The sequence below is a fragment of the Panthera uncia genome, chromosome A2 (assembly GCF_023721935.1).
Source record: "Panthera uncia isolate 11264 chromosome A2, Puncia_PCG_1.0, whole genome shotgun sequence".
NCBI lineage: Eukaryota > Metazoa > Chordata > Mammalia > Carnivora > Felidae > Panthera > Panthera uncia.
In genome coordinates this window covers 73,756,259-73,782,558 of record NC_064816.1, presented here as the reverse complement: position 1 = coordinate 73,782,558, position 26,300 = coordinate 73,756,259, and the positions used below count along the sequence as shown (strand labels likewise).

The 26,300-nt window shown below is 37.1% G+C and overlaps 1 protein-coding gene and 1 non-coding gene across 3 annotated transcripts in view; both read left to right on the top strand.

Annotated features, from left to right (window-relative positions):
• BCAP29 (B cell receptor associated protein 29) overlaps positions 1-26,300 on the top strand; it is a 55,415-nt gene that overhangs the window by 4,029 nt on the left and 25,086 nt on the right. For both annotated transcript variants that reach the window (XM_049642786.1, XM_049642787.1), the window contains exons 3-6: positions 421-521; positions 4,976-5,126; positions 6,520-6,655; positions 12,557-12,665. In XM_049642786.1, coding sequence (XP_049498743.1) covers positions 421-521; positions 4,976-5,126; positions 6,520-6,655; positions 12,557-12,665 — 497 coding nt within the window. The remainder of the gene's footprint in view (positions 1-420; positions 522-4,975; positions 5,127-6,519; positions 6,656-12,556; positions 12,666-26,300) is intronic.
• On the top strand, positions 16,314-16,445 carry LOC125931173 (small nucleolar RNA U109). The gene has a single exon (XR_007460423.1). It is a non-coding gene; the product is annotated as a small nucleolar RNA U109 (small nucleolar RNA).

Genomic DNA, 26,300 nt, shown 5'->3' with positions numbered 1-26,300 from the left:
CTCCTGAAATGCTGCTGATTATTAGACCAATAGGCCTTTGTTATTTCTGAGTTATTATCCTGATTAGCGAAAAGATACAAAGTGATAACTTCTATCAGCAATATAGCATATTACTATAAGAATTCCTTTTTAAGGTTTTGATCATGTATCTTTACTTTAAAAGCTAGCTATTTTCACTTCAGAAGATTTAAGCCACCAGACAGAAGACAATGTCAGATTATCATTAAACTTGAGTTGTTTCACGAGACACTCTTATGTCATATGAGAGAATTGGTAAATCTCTGATATGACATGAAAAATTAAATTTCTGTAATTCTTTTCACTCACTATACAGTTACCAAAATGTTAATTGAATATTTGCAAAGCATTTCAGAATCTTTTGATTTTTTTTATACCTAATGTAATTGTATTACTTTACAGATGGCAGAAAATTTTTTCATTTAATGTCTGGGGTAAAATTGCAACTTTCTGGAACAAGGCTTTCCTTACTATTATAGTCCTATTGATTGTTCTATTTCTAGGTAAGTACTGAATTCCACTTTTGACTAAGCTTAACTCTAAGGGTTTTTTTAGTTAATGAATTCACTGGGTTTTTAATTAACTAAGTTAATGTTGCTATTGATATATAGTGGGTTGTACAGGGGCCATCCTGGGTTAACTGCCATATATGTCACTGTTTTATGAAGAAATGTTTCCCATGTTCCATACCACCAACCTCTGAAATGAATTCCTTCTTATAAAATGAGGAACAGCTGGTGTGAGAAGGTATGAGTAGATGACTGTATCAGGATGTGAATGGGTTCATGCATTATTTCAAAATGTCAGTATTTGTTCCATGGTATGCTATTGTTATCAAGAAAATCTCCAGTCAGGGGCTCCTGGATGGCTCAGTCGGTTGAGCGTCCAACTTCAACTCAGGTCATGATCTCATAGTCTGTGAGTTTAAGCCCTGCGTCGGGCTCTATGCTGACAGCTTGGAGCCTGGAGCCTGCTTCGGATTCTTTGTCTCTCTCTCTCTGCCCCTTCCCCACTCGTGCTCTGTCTCTGTCTCTCAAATATAAATAAATGTTAAAAAAAAAAAAAAAAGAAAGAAAGAAAATCTCCAGCCACGTAAGAAGTAACATTAAACAAGTAAAGGACAGGGCCGCGTAGGTGGCTCAGTCGGCTTAGTGTCTGATTTCAGCTCAGGTCATGATCTCACAGTTCCTGAGTTCAAGCCCTGCATCAACCTCTCGGCTCTCAGCACAGAGCCTGCTTCAGATCCTCTGTCTCCCTCTCTCTTCCTCTCTATTTCTCAAAAATAAACATTAAAAAAATTAATAAAAAAACAACAACCACAAAAAACAAGCAAAGGAAAGTAAGGAAAACAGGTCCCAACTCTGCCACCAGCTAACTGTTTGCCTTTTGGCACGTCATCTCTCTGAGTCTCATTTATCCATTTGTAGAACAGAGAGAGAAAAGGCAACTATTTCTGCAGCTCCTACTGGCTCTGGTATCGTGATCTTTTAACTGTAAAGTTATCACAAGAATTTCTACTAAAAGCTGCCACATATCCATATAAGGAAGGAGAATGGTACTCTAAGGTTCTTTTGGTTACATATATCAGAAATGAACAGACCTCACTTGAGCAAGAAAGGGGAACTTAGAATAAAATGCAGGGTTGTTTTAGAGCAGCTCAGGGAAGGAAGGAAGCCAGATTCCAGGGAGGGATTAGTCCTAGGAACTCAAGTGTCTCTTTCGTGCCCTGCATTATTCTGTGGGTCTACTTCATTCTTCCTTATCTCCATGGACTCTGATGCTCTATTCCCAAACCAGAAAGTGGGCACCACATACCTGCCAAATGTCATCACTCCAGAAATATGCAAGGATTAATTAGGCACTTCTGAGTCTGAATTTCAGTTATAAGGAATAAGGATAGGAGTCACAAAGCACAGAACCATGACCACTGACTAGACCCTACATCCATGGGTAGGATGGGTAATTAATTCTCAGAGAATTGGGACATCAAGGATGGTTAATGCAGGAGCTTTGACCATAGATGGTAAAGGCAGGTAGATCAGGACTTACCCTTTAAACCTCAGTGTTTCCATCTCAGAATAGGGTAATCACACCTGCTTCACTGAGGTGTTTAAAGGTTTAAATGTATTAGCGTATGTTAAGTACACAGTCCAGTGTTCTTAGCCACTAGAATGACAAAAGTATAATGTAAAACCAGTAGATTGCTCAAGTATAATTTATTACTTTACTTTCAATTTTATCTCACTTTTCCTGTTGTTTGTTTCTCTAATAAGGTAATCATTACCAGGTTTCATGTTCCTAGAGCCTGTATTAACTGAATGTGTTTATGTGTGTTTTAAGGGGTGGGAATAGGCAGAAAGGAAGCAGGAAACCCTGGAATATGTTTAGTGTCAGCAGAAATGCATCCTAGGTTTTGAAAGTTTCCACAAGTGATCCAAACAAGGCTATCTCCACGTGGTTTATAGAAAATTGACTATGTATTACACCCTGCCCCTATCGTTGCCCTTACTTCATTTTTCACACACAGTCTCCTTTTCTACAGGTGATTTTATTCTACAGGTGGGTTTGTAGGACCATTTGTATTTATAAACTTCTTTGATATTATTGATTAATTTTCAGCATTTCTGCATAATAGATCCAGAAATATTATTTTCATTTAAAAGCCAAAGAAGCTTTGAGGCGCCTGGGTGGCTCAATCGGTTGAGCGTCTGATTCTTGATTTCAGCTCAGGTCATGACCTCATGATTTGTGGGTTCAAGACCCACGTTGGGCTCCACACTGGCAGGGCAGAGCCTGCTTAGGATTCTCCCTATCTCGCTTGTTCTCTTCCCCTCTGCTGCTTGCTCTTTTTCAAACTAAATAAATAAACTTAAAAAAAAAAAAGCCAAAGGGGGTGCCTGGGTGGCTCAGTCGGTTAAGCGTCCAACTTAGGCTCAGGTCATGATCTCACAGTTCATGAGTTCGAGCCCCACATCCGGCTCTGTGCTGACAGCTCAAAGCCTGGAGCCTGCTTCAGAGACTGTATCTCCCTCTCTCTCTGCCCCTCCCCTGCTCACACTCTATCTCTCTCGCTTTCACTTACAAAAATGAATAAACATTAAAAAAATGTTTTTTAATAAAAAAACTATTTTTTATTTAATAAAATACTATTTGGTGGGTTTTTTAGTTATTTTGTAGTGGTTGTTGGTATGTTCTTTGTATATTGTTGCGACAGTCTGAGGAATGAAAAGGGGAAATGGCCATTAAGACCAAGAAAAAAATTGTTTTAAGTTTATTTATTTTGAGAGAGGGAGCACACACGGGGAAGGAGCAAAGAGAGAGGGAGAGAGAGAATCCCAAACAGGTTCCATGCCCAGCACAGAACCTGACATAGGGCTCAGTCTCACAAACCATGAGATCATGATCTGAGCCAAAATCAAGAGTTAGATGCTTAAGTGACCGAGCCACCCAGGCACCCTGTCTAAGAAAATTTCTTAAGGATAATTTAAGAGACTATTTTGTACACTTCTATGCAAATCTGAAAGCCTACACGAAGTGGGTAATTTTGTAGAGAAATATAACTTGTCAGATGAATGCTAGGAGATACAGAAAATTTAAGCAGACCAATTTTCCATAGAAGAATTATAGAAAGTTATAAAAAAGCTACCTCCTTCAGAGAAGAATAAAACCAGATAATTTTGTAAGAAATTCTACCACTTTCAAAAAGCAGATGTTATTAATTCTGCTTAAACTGTTCCAGAATTTGAAGGAAAAAACTTTAAATTTTATGAAGCTAGAGAAAGGCAAACTCTATAATTGAAAATAAACTAAAACAAAAGTATATATACGGGTATATATATGCATATATGGGTATATATATGTATATATATGTATAGGTATATATATGTGTGCGTATATACACACACATATATATACCCATATATATAATGTCAGTGTAGCCAAATATTTCTAAAATCTCAGTGAAGTCATATTAATATTACTAGTATTAACAAGTTATAATATATTTTTTTTAAGTTTATTTGAGAGAGAGAGTGCAGGGGAGGGGCAGAGAAAGAGGGAGACAGAGGATCCCAAGTGGGCTCCATGCTGACAACGGAGAGCCTGATGCGGGGCTCGAACTCTCAACCTGTGAGATCATGACCTGAGCCAAAGTCAGACACTTAACCGCCTGAGACACCCAGGTATCTTGATGAGTAATAATATATTAATAATATCAATATTACTTTAATAATATTAATTTAAGTGACTTAATATTACTTTAATAATTACCATAATGATTTGATGATATTAAAGAAATAATGGATATAATAAAATGCTAATACAGAATGGAAAATAGGATAGTCTCTTGCCATTGATTGCAATGGAAGATGACCTATATACTATCGTCAACAGGTTGAATTTTATTCAGCCTATTAGGGATAGAAAGAGTGAAGGATAACAGTTTGCAGTGTAGCTGGAGATGAGAGACAGTACAATGATAATAAGTCCCAGATGAATAGTAAAAACAAAAACAAAAACAAAAAAACTTGTTACAAAGTTTGCCACTAGCATCCATTTACAGAACATCTCTTTTGAGCATGTGTCCTCCCAGGTGTTGTAGAGGAAAAGACGAAAAGAGAACCTGTCCAAAAAGTCCATTATTTAAAAGTTCAGTTATTTTCAAACTTGTTTCCTTCTTTTTTTTTTTTTTTTTAATTTTATTTTAGAAAGAGAGAGAAGGGAGCACGGGCAGAGAGAGAGGGAGAGATAGAATCTTAAGCAGGCTCCACGCTCAGCTTGGAGCCCAACATGGGGCTAGACCGTGTAGTCCTGCGATCATGACCTGAGCCGAAATCACGGGTCAAATGCTTAACCAAATGAGCCACCCAAGCACCCCAAAACTGCTTTCCATTTTAATAGCAATTTTATATTATTAAAAACTAAAAGTAATGTTTTTTTTTTTCTTTTTCTCTAATAGATGCTGTGAGAGAAGTAAGGAAATACTCCTCTACACCTGCCATTGAAAAAGGCTTAAGCAGTAAACCTGGTGCCTATGAACATGCACAAATGAAACTTTTTAGGTCTCAAAGGAATCTTTACATTTCTGGATTTTCATTATTTTTCTGGCTGTAAGTTTTTAAAAAGCACAATTTTAGAACATGATTTATGTTTCTCTAACTCATTTTTCCTACTCACAGATCTTTTTTTCTACACTGTTTAGTATACTGACATCTCCATAAAAGAAAGCCGATGATATACCCAAATAACCAACAGCCATTATGACTTGTAGGCTAGATGGGTGCAGAAGGCCCTTCATGATCTGGCCCCTTGTCTCATACTGTTCTCTGACATTTACATCACTTCTACCCACACTGCCCGTCACTGTTCTTTCATTCATTCTTGCAACAAATATTTATTGAGTGCCTAACTTCTTCCTGCTTCAAGGTCTTCACACCTGCTTTTCCTTCTCCCAGAACTCCCTGCTCTTCCCTGGCTAATTTCTGTTCATCCTTCAGCCCCTTTCACAGAGAAGCCGTTTGTGTGACCATCATTGCCCCCAAAGCAGGTAGTTTCTGCTGTGTGCTCTTTTGAGTATCATTCATGTTTGCAATTAAATACCGTTGTAACTCTTGCCTCACCAACTAGAACCCAAACTCCTTGAAAGACTTTGTCTCATTTGCTGCTATGTCCCCAGTGCATAGCATAGTGTTTAACACTTAGCAGTTCCTAATACCTACTAGCAAAGGAAATACCTGTTGAATGAATATTTGAAGATATTAATTTCTAACAATGGAAGTTACCCATAAACAAATGTGAATGACCAGTTTTTAGGCTTGGCCAACCTCACACAATGCTCTTTAAATAGCAGATTTTGAGGTGGTAGGGGAAAAAAAGAACCAAAAGAGCAAAAACGACTTCACTTACTGATCTGCCACACTGTCTAAAATTCTGTTTCGGGACTTACTGACCTGCCGCACTGTCTAAAATTCTGTTTCGGGACGTCTGGGTGGCTCAGTCAGTTAAGTGTCCGACTTCGGCTCAGGTCATGATCTCAAAGTTTGTGAGTTCAAGCCCCACACCAGACTCTGTGCTAACAGCTCGGAGCCTGGAGCCTGCTTCAGATTCTGTGTCTCATTCTCTCTCTGCCCCTCCCCCACTTGTGCTCTGTCTCTCTAAAATAAATAAAAATGTAAAATAAAATTCTGTTTCTACTCCTCATGGCCTCTAAAAAGAAGATAATGAACAAGTACTGCTGAACTGATCTTCCAGGTGCTAGTCTTGTAACAGACTACAAGGGAATGAGACACAGCCTTGTTCTGACAGAAAGACTTGGATTTACAAAGAGAGAGAGAAAGGAAAGAAGGAAGGAAGGAAGGAAAAGAAAGAAACATGTCCTCCTTAAACATCTCCCTCCACCATATCCATACCTAAAGGAGAATCATTTGACAATGACTTTTTATCTTAAATTGCAATTCCTAATGACTAGTTATACATTAATCTGATTTGTTTTGTTTTGTTTAGTGTGTTGAGACGTCTGGTTACCCTTATTACTCAGCTGGCTATAGAACTGTCAAACAAAGGAGTACTTAAAACTCAAGCAGAAAATACTAATGAGGCTGCCAAAAAATTCATGGAAGAGAATGAAAGACTAAAACAGGTATTTATTTTAAGTTTGCTTTTTTAAAACGTGTGTAAACAGGGACACCTGGGTGGCTCAGTCAGTTGAGCATCCGACTTTGGACGTAATGATCTCACGTTATGTGAGCTTGAGCCCCGCGTCAGGCTCTGTGCTGACAGCTCAGAGCTTGGGGCCTGCTTTGGATTCTGTGTCTCCCTCTCTCTCTGCCCCTCCCTTGCTCACACTCTGCCTCTGTCACTCTTAAAAATAAATAAACATAAAAAAAAATTTTAATATGTGTAAATGTTGTTGGTTTTCCCAAGGTATATTATTTTTCAGTATCAAAAGGAGCATTTTTATAATTTGTAAGCAAAAATTACCATAAATAGCAATACTGTTCTATAAAATGATTGTTTCAAAAGTGTCTTATTATCCTTTAGATTTGTTTGTTCTCAGTTTCCCTCTATTGTAGATTAACACCATTGAACCTGTTTCCTATAATCGAAAAAAAAAATATTCTGGGAATATGGTTTTTAATTCCTTTATTACCATTAATTTTAGTTTATAACCTAAAGCAAGTCTCTATGTTGCCATTTCCTTTTCAGTTAAATTATTTTTTAAGCCATTTTTAAAATTTGTTTTGTTTTAAATGTTCATTACGTAGGAAGCAGAGGAAAGTAGTTTATGCTAAGATTGATCACTGCATATAGTATTTTTTTTTAATGTTTACTTATTTTTTGAGAGACAGAGACAGAGCATGAGCTGGGGAGGGGACAGAGAGAGGGAGTCACAGATTCTGAAACAGGTCCAGGCTCCGAGCTGTCAGCATAGAGCCCGACGTGGGGCTCAAACTCATGAACAAGATCATGACCTGAGCTGAAGTCGGACACCTAACCGACTGAGCCACCCAGGTGCCCCTGCATATAGTATTTAAAATCTTTAATTTGGCCATGCTGCTGATACTACTACTTTGAGAACCCTATGTTGTAATTGCCCTGCCATTCAGGGAGAGTGTATATTAGGTACTAATATTTTCGCTATTAAATAAAATAAATGAATAAATAAATGATAGCTACAAAATTATTTGAGGTATTTTTTTTTGTTAAGTGTAAAATTTAGGAGTCAGATCTCATAGCTTGAATGTTTGTAGTTCATCTTAAGCTCTGTAAGTTTTGTTAATTGTATTTCTTAGAAAAAAGTGCCAATGGAACCATTCAGAAGTGAAACAAATTTTCTTGAAAAAAAAGCATTCCTAAAATAATCCAACAAGATGATTTTCCTATTGTAAATTAATGAAATGCAAATAGTCAATTATGTATTATACCAAGTTATATTTATGTAAAAAGTGTTGATTTAACAGTAGAGAATTAAAATACTTAATCTTAAAGCCTAGCCTCCTATAGAAAGAACTATAAGAACCACCTTGTATCTATTCTAAACGAACAAGCCAATACATAATACGACACAAGGCTTTCCAGAACCTATAGGTAAGGCAGAACTCACTGCAAAAAAAACTGTGTTTGATGCTACAGTATAATGATCACCTATTTAGAACCCATGTTTTATTTCTAGTGCTGTCTGCCTTATTTTTCACTACAGACAAAAGGTAAAGAAAGACCTTTTTTCATATAAAACAGCACTGAAGGAGGTTTCTTTGGGGCAGGGGGTTGAAACCAGCATCTTTTAAGGAAACTTTTAGAGAATGAGCACCAGTTTTTTTTACTTTGTTTTATTCTGTTTTGAAAAGGCATTGGTCCATAGGTGTCTTGTAAATTTCCCTTTGTAGTAAATATAGTTCTGGGAAATCAAGCTCTTGGTATTTCTGTATTCAAAAGCAAACAATAAGTCATTTTTGCTTTTTTAGAATGTTTCAGTAGCAAAATCAGCCTCATTTTGTATCTCAATATTACTTGCTTCATTTTCCATCCTTTGATCTCACTTCACAGTGGCAAAAATAAAAACAAAACCCTCAAAGCTTTGATTAATACATGATGGCTAAACTCAAAAGCACACAGCCTTGTATTTGTAAACTTACTGTGTACCTATCTTGATTTAAAATTGTGCCCATCATGTTAGAGTTATGAGTTCTAACTACCAACAGAACACTGCCTTTTTCCTCTCACTCTTTAGTTGTTTTACTCTTCAGCTCTAAGAAAATGGAAAGCATTTTTGTGTAGTTTGGGTTCTAGTATGTTGAAATACACCATAATTAACATCCTTAAAGTAGTCTTGTCCTTCAAAAAAAAGTAACCTTTCTCAAACCATTTTTGGAACTCTTGTTTTGGAATTGTTTTCACAATGAGTTACCTTTGCAAGGAAATTTACTTAATGACTACAGATTCTTTGATTCTCCCACAATTTCTCCCTTTTCTTTTTTTTTGTTTTTGTTTTTTTTTTGTTTGTTTGTTTGCTTATTTGTTTTTTGTTTTCCTCTCCTTTGATTCCATGCTGTCCTGGTTTCCTGCTTCCTGTGTATCTTGACCCAGTCAATGGCCCTAGATCATCTGAGATGTACAGATTTGCTGAGCTAAACCTAGTACATGTGAGGGAGAAAATTTGTGAGTTGTACATCAATACTGTCAGTGCCCAGAGTGTAACTAATTGACCAAGAAAAGCCAGAGGTCAAAATATGAAAGATAACTTCTGTTTTAAGATACTTCGTGTAGATTTTGAAATACTAGCTCAGAAAAGATAAAATTAGTGAAACAATTCTTTATTCCGTGGAATTTTTTATTCCACCTTATCGAATGGAAGGCACTTTATCCTGAGATCCAAGACACTTAGGTACCAGTCCTAACTCTACCAATAATTAGCATTGTGGTCTGGAGCAAGCCACTTTGTATGTTCTGAGCTTCAGGGTTATAAATAGCAGCTAGCATTCTGCTGGGTACTGCTTCATATGCTTCACAGGAACATGTCAATTCTCGCAACAACCCCACGAGGTTGGTGCTGTTATTATCTGCATTTTATACACGAGGAAGCGGAAGCATAGTGTTAAATGACTTGCACAAAACCATTCAGCTAATAAACCACAAAAGCAAGATTTGAATCCAGGCAGAGTGGCTCTAGAATCCACACCCTTAACCACATTGTTTTGTGACTTTTTGTTACTCTCTTATAAAATGACTTGCAGATGGTGCCTGAGACCCCTTTCTGTTCTGACATTCAGTTCATTAAGTGAAACAGTTATGAAAGACCAATGAACTTTTAATTTAACTGCTTTAAAATGACAACAGTGATGGAGTTTTATTTCTTACTAGTTTTTTGTCCAGCCCTTGCCAAGGTGGTATAAGGTAGGTGGACAGTGAGCACATGCAGGATTGTAGCCAGTGGCTAGCTATTGAATTTCAGTTCCAGGGCTCTTGGTCTTTCTCCAGCATCAAGTCACACATAATAAATTTAGACAAGTTTGCAGGTGCAATAATGAAAGCTTATTTACAAGACCAACACAAATCCACCTTTTCCAAGTCAATGGCATAATAATTCAAGCAGTCAGTGTAAACATTCCTGCAACTCAGTGGTTCTCTTCCAATTTGGGTAATCACTGAAGACTGTGTGAACTGAAATCAGTGAAATAACAGCTAGGATTATTTTGAACTTGAAGTGGCAACAAATTTATAGAGATTTGAAAAAATTCTTGTTTCTGCTCTTTAAAAAAAATTTTTTTAATTTTGAAGATAGGCAGTTCCTTAAGTATATACTTTAGTTTTTTGTCTCCTAACAATATTAGAGCTTTTGTTCTTTCTTCTGAGCTGCCTAATATCTGTTATAACACAATGATACTGTATTTGATCTTGTGCTACCATTTTTATGTTCTTGTCTCATCCACTCCATTAGATTGAAGTTAGGTGAGAGCAGAGTCCATGTTTTTCTTACATTTTTATCCCTTATATCATCTAGTTGTAAAAATTGTAATGTATTTGCATGTGGCCCATGCTCAGTAGAACTTGGTGAGTTTCGTTTATTGCTTACATGAGAAAAGGAATCACCTTGCAGTAGAAATTCTTTTCTGTCACTTTGTCTAAAATTGTCCTAAGCTGGGGCGCCGGGGTGGTGCAGTCAGTTAAACGTCCGACTCTTGATCTCAACTCAGGTTGTGATCTTTAGTTTTGTGAGTTCGAGCCCCGCATTGGGCTTTGTGCTGACAGCTCGGAGCCCGAAGCCTCCTTCAGATTCTGTGTCTCCCTCCCTTTCTGCCCCTCCCTTTCTCGCACTCTCTCTCTCTCTCAAAAAAAAAAAAAAAAAAAAAATACTACCGCTAATGTCATCCTCAATGGATAAAAACTGAGAGCTTTCCTGACCTTAGGGATGTCCACTCTCACTTCTGTTATTCAACGTAGTATTGGAAGCCTTAGCCTCAGCAATCAGACAACATAAAAGCAATAAAAGACATCCAAACTTTTGCACTCCTGGTGGGAATGCAAACTGGTGCAGCCATTCTGGAAGACAGTATGGAGGCTCCTCAAAAAATTAAAAATAGAACTACCCTACGACCCAGCAATTGCACTACTAGGTATTTATCCATGGGATACAGGTATGCTATTTCGAAGGGGCACATGCACCCCAGTGTTTATAGCAGCACTGTCAACAATAGCCACACTGTAGAGAGAACCCAAATGTCCAGATGAATGGATAAAGAAGATGTGGTATATATTTACAATGGAGTATTTCTCAGCAATCAGAAAGAATGCAATCTTGCCATTTCCACCTATGTGGGTGGAACTAGAGGGTATTATGCTAAGCGAAATTAGTCAGAGAAAGACAGATATCATATGACTTCACTCATATGAGGACTTTAAGACACAGAACAGATGAACATAAGGGAAGGGAAGCAAAAATAATATAAAAACAGGGAGGGGGACAAAACATAAGAGACTCTTAAATACAGAGAACAAACAGGGTTGCTGGAAGGAGGGGTTGTGGGATGGGCTAAATGGGTAAGGGGCATTAAGGAATCTACTCCTGAAATCATTGTTGTACCATATGCTAACTAACTTGGAAGTAAATTAAAAAATAAATAAATTATTAAAAAATAAACATTAAAAAAAAATTGTCCTAAGCTGCTTTTTTACCTGACTGTAGAAGCTGTCAGTATCAAGTTACTGCCACTTTAAATAACCCATGCCAATGTGTAAGTATTTTATTTTTCAACCATTAACCTAATTTACCTTTCGTGGTAACTTAATTTTTTTTTTAATTTCTTTAAGATAATTCAGCTTCTTAATTCTATTGACAATGATGGTTTCCTTCTAGATATACAGAATTCTGAAATATTTTAATATTCAGATCTTAATTTTTCTTGCCTAAAAAAGAAAATCTACAACCAGATAATAAACATTTTAAAAACCAGCATAGATTTCAAAATAGAGCATTGTAAAAGATTAATAAAAGTAATTTGGGGACTGTTCAATGACTATTCAAAATTTGGTAAAATTTTCCAGGCATAGAGCTGGCCTTGTCATCTTACGCTTATCCATCCTGACATTATACTCTTTTTTCTTTTTTTTTTTTTTTTACAGATGGGTCTACATAAAAATAGTCTGAGTAGACAGCTCTGTAATTGGAACATAATGGTTTACCAATTAATATACTCAGAACTGGTTTTTTTCCCTTAGATTTACATCACACACATAATGGAAGAAAAGGCATCACATTATTTACCTAAGTACTTTTTGAAAATATAATTTAATTATAGCCCAACCAGAAATCCTTATTTTCATTTCAGAGATTCAACCTTAGTAAGAAGAAATATTTTTTTGTTTTTTTGCCAAATATCAATTTTCTGCAAAAGTATATCGTATAAAATTATAAAATACTTAAAGGATAAAGAATAAAATAAAGACCAATAATTTTAAATACGTTGTTCAGCCTATGTCCTGAAATAATACCTCATTGTTGCCATATAAGCTTACTTCTTTCTATAACTCTCTTTTCTGATAGCTCTTGAAAAACTATGTCAATGAAGAGGAACACATTTTGGAAGCAGAAAATAAAAAACTAATAGAAGACCAGGAAAAACTGAAAACTGAATTAAAGAAGACTTCAGATGGTAACTTTGTGCGCATGTGTAAAAGTGGAAAGAGTAGCATGATATCTTATGCTGTTAAACTTCACTGTTTTTCCTAAAACAAAACTAATGGCTCAGTGTTCTTCTGAAGAAAAGACTAAGAGTGACCTATTTATAAGTTCCTGCTCAAATATGAAGATAAAACATGGTTTCAGCCAAGAGAAACATACTCTGTTATAGAGAAAAACATGTAGGTGTTTCAGATCTGTGTTGTAAATACAGATGTTCCTGCCTTAGTGAAAGAGCTCTGTTCTGGAAAAGTTGCTTGTCAATACATTTTTGGAAAATGAGTCACATTTTTCCATTATAGTATGTTGCTCCTTTGAAAGAAGCAATCGCAAGAGGACAGTTTTGGTTACAGGAAAATCTATTGCTTATCTCATACCCTGATATTTCCTACCTGCCAGATATAAGGAAAGCATTCCTTGAAAAGAGATGGATAGTATAGAGTCATCAGCAATCTGGGATGCCAGCTGCCAGTTTGAATGGCTTATTCCAAAATACATTGCAGTCAGGACTTGGGAAGACAGCTGTTTCTGCTGTTTTTTGGTCTTTGAAAAATAATTTTGACAGTATTTTTTTTTTCTTTGTCAAAGAAAAAATTGTTATTTCTTGTAGCCACATAACATAGAGAAGTAGGTACCCCAAGTCCAATGTCATCCCAGGAAACTCTGAATAAAAATTTGTGGCTTGACCCCTGGGCAGCATGCTTGCATATAACAGATATTCGTTGATGTTGTCCAGACAATGGGGGACCTCTCAGCCAGCCAGAGTTAAAATAATGATCAGTGCATAGACCTTCTCTGATCTCAAATCTCTTCCACTACTTTATGTGGGAGGTAAATTTAAAAAATGTTCAGTGACTGAATGAAGGACCTGCTTTATACCATTTGTAAGTTTATATTTTTTTAAAAAGATCTTGGCTTAGTAAAAGTTTTTTTTATAATATAACTTGCTTTTATTGATTGTACGTTTACAATATTTGGATAGAGTTTACTTTATCAAGATGTATTTGAATTTGATATGAAAAGCCCAGAGATAAAAGCTTATTCTGTAAAAACAAAACAAAACCAAAATCCATAGGATATTTCATATGATATAAAATTCTTTAATCACTTTCCTACTTCTTATTTAAAGTGAAAAAAGATTTCTTTAGAGGCAGTAAGTTAAAAAATCAGTTACTCTTCTAGACAAAGGTAATGTATTATGTGGTTGGTATAGTATAGCCCCAAATTCCTTGTTGGTGTTGTTCTCTCTTCTGTCATTACAAAAGATTTGGAACATGATCAAGAAGTTTTAACATTTATATGAATATAAATGTAGTAATCACCTACCATCTGTATTAGACATTTAAGAAGAGAAGCAGTATTCTTTTTTTTTTTTTTTACCCAGCATAAAATATTGCTGCTGCTAATCCTTTTGAAGAATGCAAGGAACTATTTCCAAAATGCCTTTAATTAGAGTAAAAAAAATTGTTTCAAAATCTTGCTTTTTTTCATACCCGCCCTGGCATAATGTAAAAAGGGTGGTACAAAAGTAAAAGACAGACAATAGGGTATTTGCTCTGCTACACCTCTCTTTGGCGAGTTTAGTTTCTTTTTCCTTTTCCTTTGAAAATCCCAACTCTGAGATATTTTGAACTTTGCGTAAGTCTGCATAAGTCTGAGTTATAACTCTACACCTAATATTATTTTAAAGTAATGTGAAGAAACACGGGACTTCTTCAACAGACAATTCAGATGTTTGAAGCAGCTGAACTCTGATAATATAGGCGTTGTGTTTATAATCTGATAGCAAGAGATACCAGCAGAATTCTGTGTTTAAAGTGTAGACTGCAAACCTACTTTCAAAGTAATCGGAGTCGAGGTCAAAGCAGATTTTACCTGCTTGAGCACGTCCTGTTAGGTTTCTGCAAGATGTGTAATATTTTATGAACACATTTTATCTACCCAAAATTATTATTTTACACACAGTATTAATGACCTTGAGAAGATCAAAGTTCCATTTCTGAAAGAGATATATCTTTGGCTATGGTCTCTTGACGTATTCCAGTTGAATTCATTAAAGCAAGAGCTAAGAAATTACATAAATTAATAGTGCAAGATTCAGATGAATTCACTAGCACAATGCTTTGTACCAGGTACCATTCAAACATAGCCATTGATTTCTCACATTGAGGGTATTAAGGCTGACAGTGCTTAAGAAATGTTTCAGAGAGTTCTTTTTTTATATTTGAAAATTGAGTAGAAAAGCAATGTGGTTTGTCTTTTGATGGAGGCAAATAGAGTATTTTCAATGTGAATTTTCTTATCCTTGGTGTTTGTTTAATCCAAGTGAAACATTTTCTCCAAAGTATACTAGTGGAGATAAAGCGTAAATATAAGTGTTTATTTAAACTGGTTAGCCTCTGGGGCGCCTGGGTGGCTCAGTCGGTTAAGTGGCCGACTTCGGCTCAGGTCATGATCTCGCGGTCCGTGAGTTCGAGCCCCGCGTCGGGCTCTGTGCTGACTGCTCAGAGCCTGGAGCCTGTTTCAGATTCTGTGTCTCCCTCTCTCTCTGACCCTACCCCGTTCATGCTCTGTCTCTCTCTGTCTCAAAAATAAATACACGTTAAAAAAAAAATTAAACTCGTTAGCCTCAAGTTGGAAAAGTGGTGTTCCAAAAGCAGTGGTAAGAATATTCTATTAGTAGTGCCAAACACTCCATCAGTTTTTTTTGTTTGTTTGTTTGTTTGTTTTTATTTTTTTTCAACATTTTTTATTTATTTTTGGGACAGAGAGAGACAGAGCATGAACGGGGGAGGGGCAGAGAGAGAGGGAGACACAGAATCGGAAACAGGCTCCAGGCTCCGAGCCATCAGCCCAGAGCCTGACGCGGGGCTCGAACTCATGGACCGCGAGATCGTGACCTGGCTGAAGTCGGACGCTTAACCGACTGCGCCACCCAGGCGCCCCTCCATCAGTTTTTAATCACCAGCTCAGATTTGGGCCGGAGTTAGTAAATTGTCTGTGCTTCAGTGCAGTAACATGGCCCTAGTCATCCAAAAGAGAGCATGCATGTCCCAAAGCACCTAATTTATATTCAGGACTAACTTAGTCAGGTGTAAGGACCTGACCTGTCATTTTTAATGATCTGTTTAACAATAACTCTGATATCCCAGTATGTGGAGTAATTGGGAAAGGGCACTGCCATGAAAAATGAGAACTTAAGCTTTGAAGAATTTACAAAGCTCTCAAAATTAGAAAGAAAAAAAAACAAGCTCTCATAATAAAAATAGATCTTGTATGTGATGGAAAACTTTATGATGTCTGAGGAGATTGACTTCAAAAGAGTTTCCCAAGATAGCTACTGGTTTTTATTCTTACAAATAAATACCTTCTTGGCATTTATTCTTATTAATAAACACCTTGTCGGTATGTATTCTTATAACAAGATGAAACATGCTGTTCAATCATTGCATACATTCAGGCAATGGTAAATGTTAGATATGATTTTAAAAGCGGTTGAGTTTTGGGGCACCTGGCTGGCTCAGTCAGTAAAGCATGTGACTCTTGACAGCAGGGTCATGAGTTCAAGCCCACATTGGGCATAGAGCTTACTTTAAAAAAAGAAAGTGATTTTCCACAAAAGTTTCATGTGGAAATGTCTCCTCATTCCTTTATGAGCAGGACTGAATTCCTAGCATGCTGCATTTTAAAAGGAGTGCTCAGAGCCACCAATCTTACAGTAGAGATTGAATAGTAGCCTGTATCTCCTGCATAAAGGGAAAAAAAGAAGAAAAGACAAAAAAGTGATTAGAGCAAATTTTTTGACCCTGGCTTTATCCTCCCTCCCTCCTCCTTCCTTCCCTCCTTCTTTTCTTCCTTCCTCTTTCATTCCATCAAAAAATTTTTTAAAGAACTTTTCAATTATTTATTGTGAGATCGTTTAACATAAAATAAGACATAAGCTTTTTTTTTTTCAACCTTTTTTTTTATTAACATTCATTTTTGAGAGACAGAGCATGACAGGGAAGGGGCAGAGAGAGGGAGACACAGAATCTGAAGCAGGCTCCAGGCTCCGAGCTGTCAGCACAGAGCCCAAGGCGGGGCTCGAACTCACGAACTGTGGGATCATGACCTGAGCCAAAGTCGGACGCTCAACCGACTGAGCCACCCAGATCCCCCAAGACGTAAGCTTTTTATACAGATTTAAAACTGAGGGCTTTCCACTTCCTTACAGATGAATTATTTGAGCCATCTATCTATCTAAAAATAAGTTGTCAAAGTCCAACATAAGCATGTTTTACAGTTGAAAATTTTTGTGAGCATCAACTGTCTTTAATTTGCAGCTATATCAGAGGCACCATCTAATTTTAAAGTTAATACTTTAAAAAATTGTTAGTTTTGGTCATATTTTTTGCTTTATTTTACTGAGTTTTTATGATTTGAATGAGAAATTCAAACTTTTCTCCTCTCCTTACACATCTGGAAGTTTCTGCCTCTTTGCCATCTCCTTCCCTTCTCTTAATAACTGAAGAAAAGTCCATATTAAAAAATAATGGTACAGTTTGTATGATGGGTGTGACAATAGGCAATATGTAACTAATAGTACATTAAGTAAGCAAAAAAAAAAAAAAAAAAAGTGTACCAAACTATTAATAGCAGTTATCTTTGGCATATACAAAGAACTTTTTTTCCTGCAGTTGAAATTATTTTCTGTAATGAATTTCTTTTACTTGTATAGTGGAAAGGGTCAAAAAAAACCCAAAACTGTTTTTCCCAAATATCCAGGTAATCTAAGGCATTCAGTTTTTAGCTTAAATTATCTAATCGATTGACTCTATTCTCTACTTTGGGAATAGATACTACATATTAGGAGTTGTGTAACCTTTACTAAGTGACCTGGGTCACAGTACAAAACCTGAAAATACATGAGATCATTCTGGTCAAGTCACTGACCCTTTTTAGGCCACAGTTTTCTCTTCTGTTAGGGAACAGGCTTATTAACCTTTAATGTCTGTGTTATCTCCAAATAATGTAATTAAGCAAAAGTGACCATCAAGAACTGTTTTCATTGTGGCTTTTTGACCCTTCAAATTGTATTTATTTTTCATTCGAGAAAGCTTTTCACCGTAAGTTACCTTTCTCCCAAACTGAAGTTCAGCAGGTGGTTAATTAAGCCATATTCCTCACAGGAGAAAAATGCTTCGTGTAGGCTTAGAATCATTAGGACAGGGCCTGGCATGTTTTATACACCCATTAGCTCATAGCCCAAGTGTGTTGTATGGAAAGGAGCTACAAATCTTAACCCTCTTGGGTGGGACATAACTATTTCTCACTAGGTTATAGTGTGGCTGTTTGTTTAGAACATCTCCTAGAACACGGATATGGAATAATCAAACTGCTGGAAAGGAGAAATGATTTAAGTAAAGAAAGCATTACATTCTTTTCGTTATAAATATTAAGGAAATAAAAAATGAGAGTAGATCTTTAGAGCTTTTCTCTCTGAGCATCTTTCCTTAGGGAATTATAACACAAAGTAGTCTCTATAAGGCTTAAACGGGGTACTGAATTTTTTTTCTTTTTTTCTTTTATCAGAATGTCCATATACATAAATCCTAAAAGTCAAAAGTACTACAAGCCTTACAGTGAAAAATAGCACTTCCCTGAGACCCATCTCCAGAAACAGCTACATTCAACTCATTTAGCGATTTCTTCTGATATTCACCTCCAGATTTCTAAATGCAATGTTTAGGTAGCTATTTTTTGATCTTTCGGTGTGTGGAATTTTATCTTTGACTCTCTTACGCGGAAGAGAAGCACTCAGCCCTTACATCTTTCCCAATTCCTTAGACACACGTCCATCCCCCATCACTCCCATATAAGCATATCATAATTTTTATTACATTATTATGATTATATATCTATCATTCATCATCGTCATGAGGACCCCTTTGCCTTTTTCCTGTGTTGATACTCACTTTCCTGGATTCCATGCCTTCCATTTTTTATGTTCTCTCTCCTTTTGGTAGAACATATCATCTAGTAGAGTACATGAAAGATAAACAATTTGAAGCCATGAATGTCTGAAAATAATTATTTTCTGAAATAACTATCATTATTTTAGCCTCACCCTTGGTTGAAAAATGTTGAACCTCAGAAATTTGAATGCAGTGCTCCATTACCTTCTTGATTCTGTTGTTTCTGTTGACATGGCCAGAGTCATCCCAGTCTTTTTATACATGGCCTATTTCATTTTGTTTTGCCTTCTGGAAACTTGTGGAATCTTTCTCTCCCCAGGGTTATAAAATTTCATCATGAGAGAGATTTTAGGAGACAGAACCAACAAGATTTGGGGAGTGAGAGAAACTAGGAATTTAAGACAACCCCTTGTTTCTAATTTGGTTGACTAGGTAGGTAGTACTATTAACCTAGATCAAAACCAAAAGAGATGTGGGGTTCTTTCTTTTATTTGGAGAGAGGGAAAGCAGATAAGTTTGGTTATAAATGGGTATCCTAGTGAAAATGCCCGAAGAACAGTTGGAAATACAAATTGGAAGCTGGGAGGAAAGGTCCTCTCAAGCTAGAATCTAAGCCATCATACATATGGATAACTCTGATAGTTAAATCAAGGAGTTAACGGGAATGTCAAGTAAGACTGTATTGAGTGAGAAGGAAGAGGTCTGAACACAGAACGCTGGTACATCCAACTTTTGAGGATTAAGCTGAGAATAGTCATCAGAGGAATCATCAGAGGTTCTACCTGATAACAATTCACTTCCGACCATTTAATTCTCAGTCATTTAACTAGTAGTAAAGATTCCCTGGATTCCAGTCAGATACCTCTGCTTAGCAGTGTGTGTTAATAATATTAAGCCTACTGATGGCCACGAAGATATTACTAATACAAATTCTAAGTGTATTCTTCTAAAATTTTTAAATATCTTTGAAAGATATTTTGAAATTGCAAGAAGGAACAGAGTGTATGAGAAGTGTATGGCTAATGTGAGTTGGCAGAAGTTAGGATATATGAGGAATCTGAAGCTTGGGAAGCAGAGGCTCTTGTTCAGCCATGCTCCCTCCTCTCTCCCAGGACTACCTCACAGATTTCCACAGTTTCATCTTTTCTTCCAAATTTGAAAACTTCTTCTCAGTTATTGACAAGAGATTGCTGTTGAGGTCAATTTTATATTCCCAACACTTCTGAAGGTTTGTATTTCAGGAAATCTTCAAATGATTTCCCCAGAACTCCCTTTGCCCTCTACACTAGATTCATAGGATATTCTTCTGCTTCATAGAATGTCCTCACAACCTACATGAACCAAATACTCAACAGTTTTTATAGGATCACTTCCCAGGATTTGAGATTCTGCAGTTGGCCACATGTTCCTAAGGGTTACATATTAAGAGGATTTTAGCAAGATGGAGTTTTTGCTCAGTTTCATCTATGAACTTTTACTCATACCTGCCGCCTACAAAGTATTGTGCTGGATGCTGTGAGGGACACCAAGGTGGATACATTGTTATCCCAGTCTTCAAGGATATCTAGTGAGAAAGGTAGATAACTGGTAACAAGAAGGTGAGGCAAGGGGATAACCGAACTGAGGGGAGTTTAACACAAAGGGCTGTTGTAGCACAGAGGAGAGAGTGCTTCATTCTCACTGGCAGAGGTGAGGAAAAATGCATGGGGGAGTATGTCATTTGAGCTTGGTCTCAAAGATGAGTGGGATTTCAGAAGCAGAGATGAGCTGTGTCTTCCCCTAGCCTCAGGAATGCACACAATCCAAGGATGAGAGGCCACGGTGCCTGAGCAGATGGTTTATGGCCAGGCTTGTGGCAAGAGTAATGAGGCTGGCAAGGAATCTGAGATAAGGTCTGGGGGCCGTGAGTACCATGCTTACAGATCCAACATTTGTTCTCAAGTAGGCATAGAGGCAGCAGCAGAGTTTTAGCAAGACAATGTAGAGCCAGAAATAGTCTTGTACCAAATACTTTGTAGACAAAGATTTAGATAGGGAAGAAAGAATAAAATAACTCTTAAATGTGTAAGTGTTTTTTTTTAAAGAATTCTCTTGCACAGTTTGTTTAAAGATGCCAAAAGTGTGTAATATTTGGAAGTGCGGAGTTTAAAGTTACTCAGGCTTTGTTTGAGACCAGCTTTTGTGTATTAGCCTCTCTGTGACCTTCGGGAAGGTACTTACTCTAAGATGTAGTTCTTCATGGAGTCACTGCATATAAAGCACACAGCCCAGTGCCTGGTCTGTGTTCAAATCACTAGGCTTTACCATTATTACTGTTGTTTTTGTTATTATTTCTGTCAGAAGAGTTTCCAAGTGAAATAGGGAATGACTGAAGCGAAAAAGAAAAGTTTATTCCTTAATTTTCAACCTAAAAAATTTTGTGAAACCTAATTTAAAGCATTTTACTCAAGTTAAAGGATAATTTTTCTGACTCTTACTTTCCAAATTCATGTAATATTGCCTTTCTGATATATCATAATGAAAAGGCAATCAAATTGAAGATAAAATCTTTTATGAGCTTCTAAACTGAAAAGGAGTAAAAGACCTTTCAGAGCCTGATCAGTGCTATAACATGCGATGGTAGATGTTTGAGCTGTTCATTTACTAATCAGATCTGAGGTTGGTTTACAAAACCAAAGTAAATTAATAGCACCGTTCTTTTCTGTGGGTATCTTGGAAAGATATCACTTGGGCCCACGTATTTTAAATACCCAGTATTTCTGAGTGATGAACACCAAGGAGATGGATTTCTTTTTGCTTCCGAAGCTGGAGCAAGAGTTTTGCATTAGAGGGTAGTCTGATGAGGGCATCTCCATGTGAAAATCCACCCGGAGTCTCAGATCAACCTCCAAAATTAAATTTGTCATCTTCTCCAAATTATCCCTCTTCAGGTTCCTGGATCAGAGCAATCGGGAAGGAAAATAATCTGGAAAATTAAAGGAAGAAAAAAACCTTTTCTTCCTAAAATTAAATCTCCTTGAAACACTCCTTTTCTGGAAAGGATAGCCTTTGTTCTTTCTATAAGGAAAATTGATAGAGTTAAAATAGGAAACTTTTTAGGAGACTTCTTAAAATTTTCGGTATGATTTGGGCCCTCCTCTCATGTTCTGAAACTTTATTTTATAGTTCTTCTGAGTAAATTTATGGTTTAAGAGAAACTGATAAAACTTGCAAGTGTTGTTTTAGGACAAGGGCTGGCAAACTATGGGCCAAATCCTGCCTGCTGCCTTGCTTTTATAAATTAAATTGTACTGGAACAAAGCCACGCTTATTCGTACACATATTTTCTATGACTACAGAGTTGAGTAGACTAGACAGAGTCTACATGGCACAGAAAAAAATATTTACTATCTGGCCCTTTATAGAAATAGTTTGGCAACCTGTCCTTAAGGTCTTCAAATAAAGAAGAGTACCTTTTCCAGTGTAAATGAGACAAACTGATGCAGAAAAAAAATTGTTTCTGCTGTCAATATTGTTATAAAATTTAGTGTGCATCTCAATGCTAGTTGAATATTAATGAGATAATTTAAGAAAGTACAGATACATATGTATAGTAAAGCTAGTTCTCTGTTTATAGTCAAAGCAAATTGTTGACTCCTTCAACTCTCCTATATGATGGGTTAACATTTCTTCTAGATTTCATGCATTGCTTCTGCTTACACATGAAATTGCTTTATAAAGCGTACCCTTTCCATAGCAGTTTGTATAATCTCTACTTACACAGTGCCTTGCCTACAATGTACATCCTGCTTTTTAAGTGGAAAGCCAGCATATTAATATCGTTTATAATTATCCTTTGCTAACTAACAGATCCATAATTGTTTTCTTAAACATATTAGCACCTAACTAAGATTAATGGAGGAAGTCTTTATGCACGTACTGATGTTCCTTTTGCCAACAGCACATGCAGTGGGGCTGATTTGATTTATGAAATTAGAAAGTCTATTTATCAGTTCCCTGGTCCAGAGGACCAGTAATCTTCATAAGTATTAACATGCCCTAAGTCCATGTATTTTCTAAAACACGAAAACACTTTTCCATGAACCTCATTAATATTCCCAGTAGCCCAGAATGTATGGGCAGGCAGTAGTATATGCAAAGTAATCATTCATTTCCTCTTTGTTCTTTGCAGGAGAAAAATGGATCTATATTTGGCTTTATTTATTAATGTTTACTGTATGATATAATTAGTTGTGCAGCTTTGTTTCCATTCCAAAAATGTCTTAATCCTCCTCTTGCAGAGTGAGCAGTCTTTTAAATCATGTCCCCATGTAGTCTTTATACCTTTAGTGTGCCTTCATCATATTGCCACCAGAGTAGTTTTTTGGCACTGGAGATCAGATTTTATGCCTCTGAACTATTTAAAACTCTTTCTTGGTTCCTACCACCTTTATAGCTCTCCAGGATGGCACACATAATCTTCTGTGATCTGGCTCCCACCATCATCTCCAGCGTTGTCCCCCCAGGCTTGTCCAATCTAAATTTTATACTCCTACTTCATTAAATATCGTAGTTGATAGATCTCCTTACAGTGGTGTGTCATTACTTTTCACCTTTGCCCAAGCCTGTGGGTCTCCGTCCTTCTTCCTTCATTCCCACTGGTAGCTGTGCTCATCCTTCAGCTCCAACGTTGCCATGTCTAAGAAGCCTCCCTGAGACGCCTTTGCAACTGGATCGAGTGGCCACCTTGTGGGCTTCCGTATTGCTGCATAGTTGCTTATTTAACAGCATGCTCTGTAGAAATTATATTTTTATTCGTTTACCTTTCTTACTAGATTCTGAGTGCTGTGAAGAAACAGGGTACGTCTAAATCAACTCTGTCTGCAGCATGCATCATGTGTTCCAAACACTGACTTTGGTGCCCTCTCTTCCCCCCTTATCCAGTTTACCTTATCCTAATTCTGTTCTTGCTAACTACTCATCTCCTTCATCTCCTTACTCCTTCACTGCTCTCTGCTCCCTGGTCCCTCAAGGACCTAACCCTGGTAATAAGCAAATATTCACCTGTTTGGCACCTGCACCCAAACATATCAGCATTGCTGAAGGAACCAACTTCTTGCTTTAAATAAATGGTCACTAAATTCTAAGGGGCCCTCGACACTACTTGGCAGTCCTATTACATTTATATAAAATCTCCTTTCCACTCTCCCAAAACTATCAGATCTCCTCTCACTTTGAAATTCTAAGTTCACCCCATTTCATTAGCACAAAGAATTAATCAGACAAAAACTTCATCTTCTCACCATCAAACTGCTATCCTTCTGCAGCTGGGCTTAAGCTTTATGCCTGTCCTTGGGTTCTAGTACATTCAGTTTCCATCCCTCATGTAGTGCTAGGGATCCCAATCTCAAGGGCTTTGTTTCTGCTGTTATTCAAGCACCAATTCGTGTCATCCTACAAGCATCCTCTGGGATATCCTACCAAAAAAAATAAAAACAGAAACTTCCCTTCATCTCATATTCCTCCAGTTACTGCCCCATTTTTCTTTCTCTACTCATAACTCAATTTCTTATTTTCCTTTGAACTTTTTATTCAGGCATAATTTCAAACTCACAGGGAAGATGCAAGAATAGATGGGCACATTCCTCTATACCCCACACTCAGTTACCCAATGGCAACACTTCACATTTGCATCATCCTTTTCTCTCACTCTCTTGGTAGCATTCTCTCACTCGTTTGGATATTTTCCAAACGTTGATTTTCTAATTCCCTTATTCCTTCTACATTTGTGAGATGCCACCCTGTTATAAGGAGGAATCTTCCTTTATCCTCTAGGTATTTGTTTAATACATTTGGTGGGTCACAACCCATTATGAGAATTATGCTTTTTGTTCAGATTGTCTCTGATTTTGGCAGACTGTCTCAAGTTGGGCCTCGTGTCATCTTGTCATGTCCCCATGACGTAAGCACTTTCTTTCTGGTATTAAAAGAAATATTCCAAGCTCACCTTATACTTTTCCTCCTCCAGCCCTTGAATCAACCATTTCTCCAATGAGCCTTGGTTCCTCTAAGTGGAGAATGGTATTTGGAAAATAAGATCTGGATCATGGATGTGCCCGTTACTACTGGGGTGTCATTACTTAGAGGTTCTCTCAGGCAGACAGAATTGATAGAAGCTTAAATTCCACCTCTTTAAGAAAGGGATTCTTCCTGACTGCCCAGTCTAATGTGACTGTACAAGCAGTCACTGTGCCATCCCTCTGTCTTAACTTCTGCATGACACTTAGCGCTTCATCGATCTGTGTATTGTGTGTCTTCCTCCCAGATTAGAAAATGGGTTTTGTGAGAACAGAGACCCTAGCTATCTTTTCCCTGTATCCTCAGCATTCACAAAAATGCCTCATGCCTAGTGAGTTTTTGAAGGAACAGATGCGTGGGTAACTCCCTTGTCTTGGGACAGTTTCATCTCTGTAACAACTTCATCTTTTATGTCACAAACAACCGGAATCTCAGCAGTTAGAGACAAAAAGAAACATCGTCTTTGTTCCTATTTTTTTTTTTTAACATTTATTTATTATTGAGAGACAGAGAGAGAGCATGAGCATGGGAGGGGCAGAGAGAGAAGGAGACACAGAATCCAAAGCAAGCTCCAGGCTCCAAGCTGTCAGCACAGAGACCGACACAGGGCTTGAACCCATAAATCACGAGATCATGACCTGAGATGAAGTCGGACGCTCAACCGACTGAGCCACCCAGGTACCCCATTTATTCCTCCTATTCTTGATGAAACAGGAAAGATTTGCCATCACTGTTAAGGAGCTTAATGCTCACTGCCCTTCTATATTTATTGTACATAATGACCCTGATACATGATTGCATAGCAACTCTTCTTATGAACCCGAATTCTAAATATTTAATGTATTAAGCCCATGTTTCTTTACTAGAATATCTGTTTTTCCATTACTCACCTTCTCCATGCTCACTAAGTTTTTAAAATATCATCACTTGGTACTTGCCATTTGTTTTTTTTAATACATACTATAATACATAATACATAATTGAAAAACATCAAAAGATTTGATAATGAATAATGAATGTTCTATCCGATTCTGTATGCATCGTGTTTTGTTGTGTTGTATTCCCATTGTACTTTTTTTAAATATATTTTTAAAATTTTATTCATTTTTGAGAGGCAGGGAGCGGAGAGAAGGAATCCAGAACAGGGTCTGCACCATCAGCATGGAGCCCAACACAGGGCTCAAACCCACAGTCTGTGAGATCACGACCTGAACTGAAATCAAGAGTTGGACGTTTAACCAACTGAGCCACCCAGATGCCCCCTAAATAAATTTTTTATGTTAAAACAATTTAGATTTGGAGTACCTGGGTGGCTCAATCAACTGAGTGTCAGACTCTTGGTTTCGGCTCACAGTTTGTGGGTTTGAACCCCGCGTCGGGCTCTGCGCTGACAATGCAGAACTTGCTTGGGATTCTCTCTCCCTCCCTCTTTCTCTGCAGCCCCCCTCCAAAATAAGTAAATAAACTTTTAAAAACAATAGTTTAGATTTACAAAAAAAAAAAAGTGTAGAGAATTCCCATATACCCCACGCTCAGTTTCCTCTATTATTGATGGTATATGTTAATGTGGTACATACATAGAATTAATGAACCAGTAC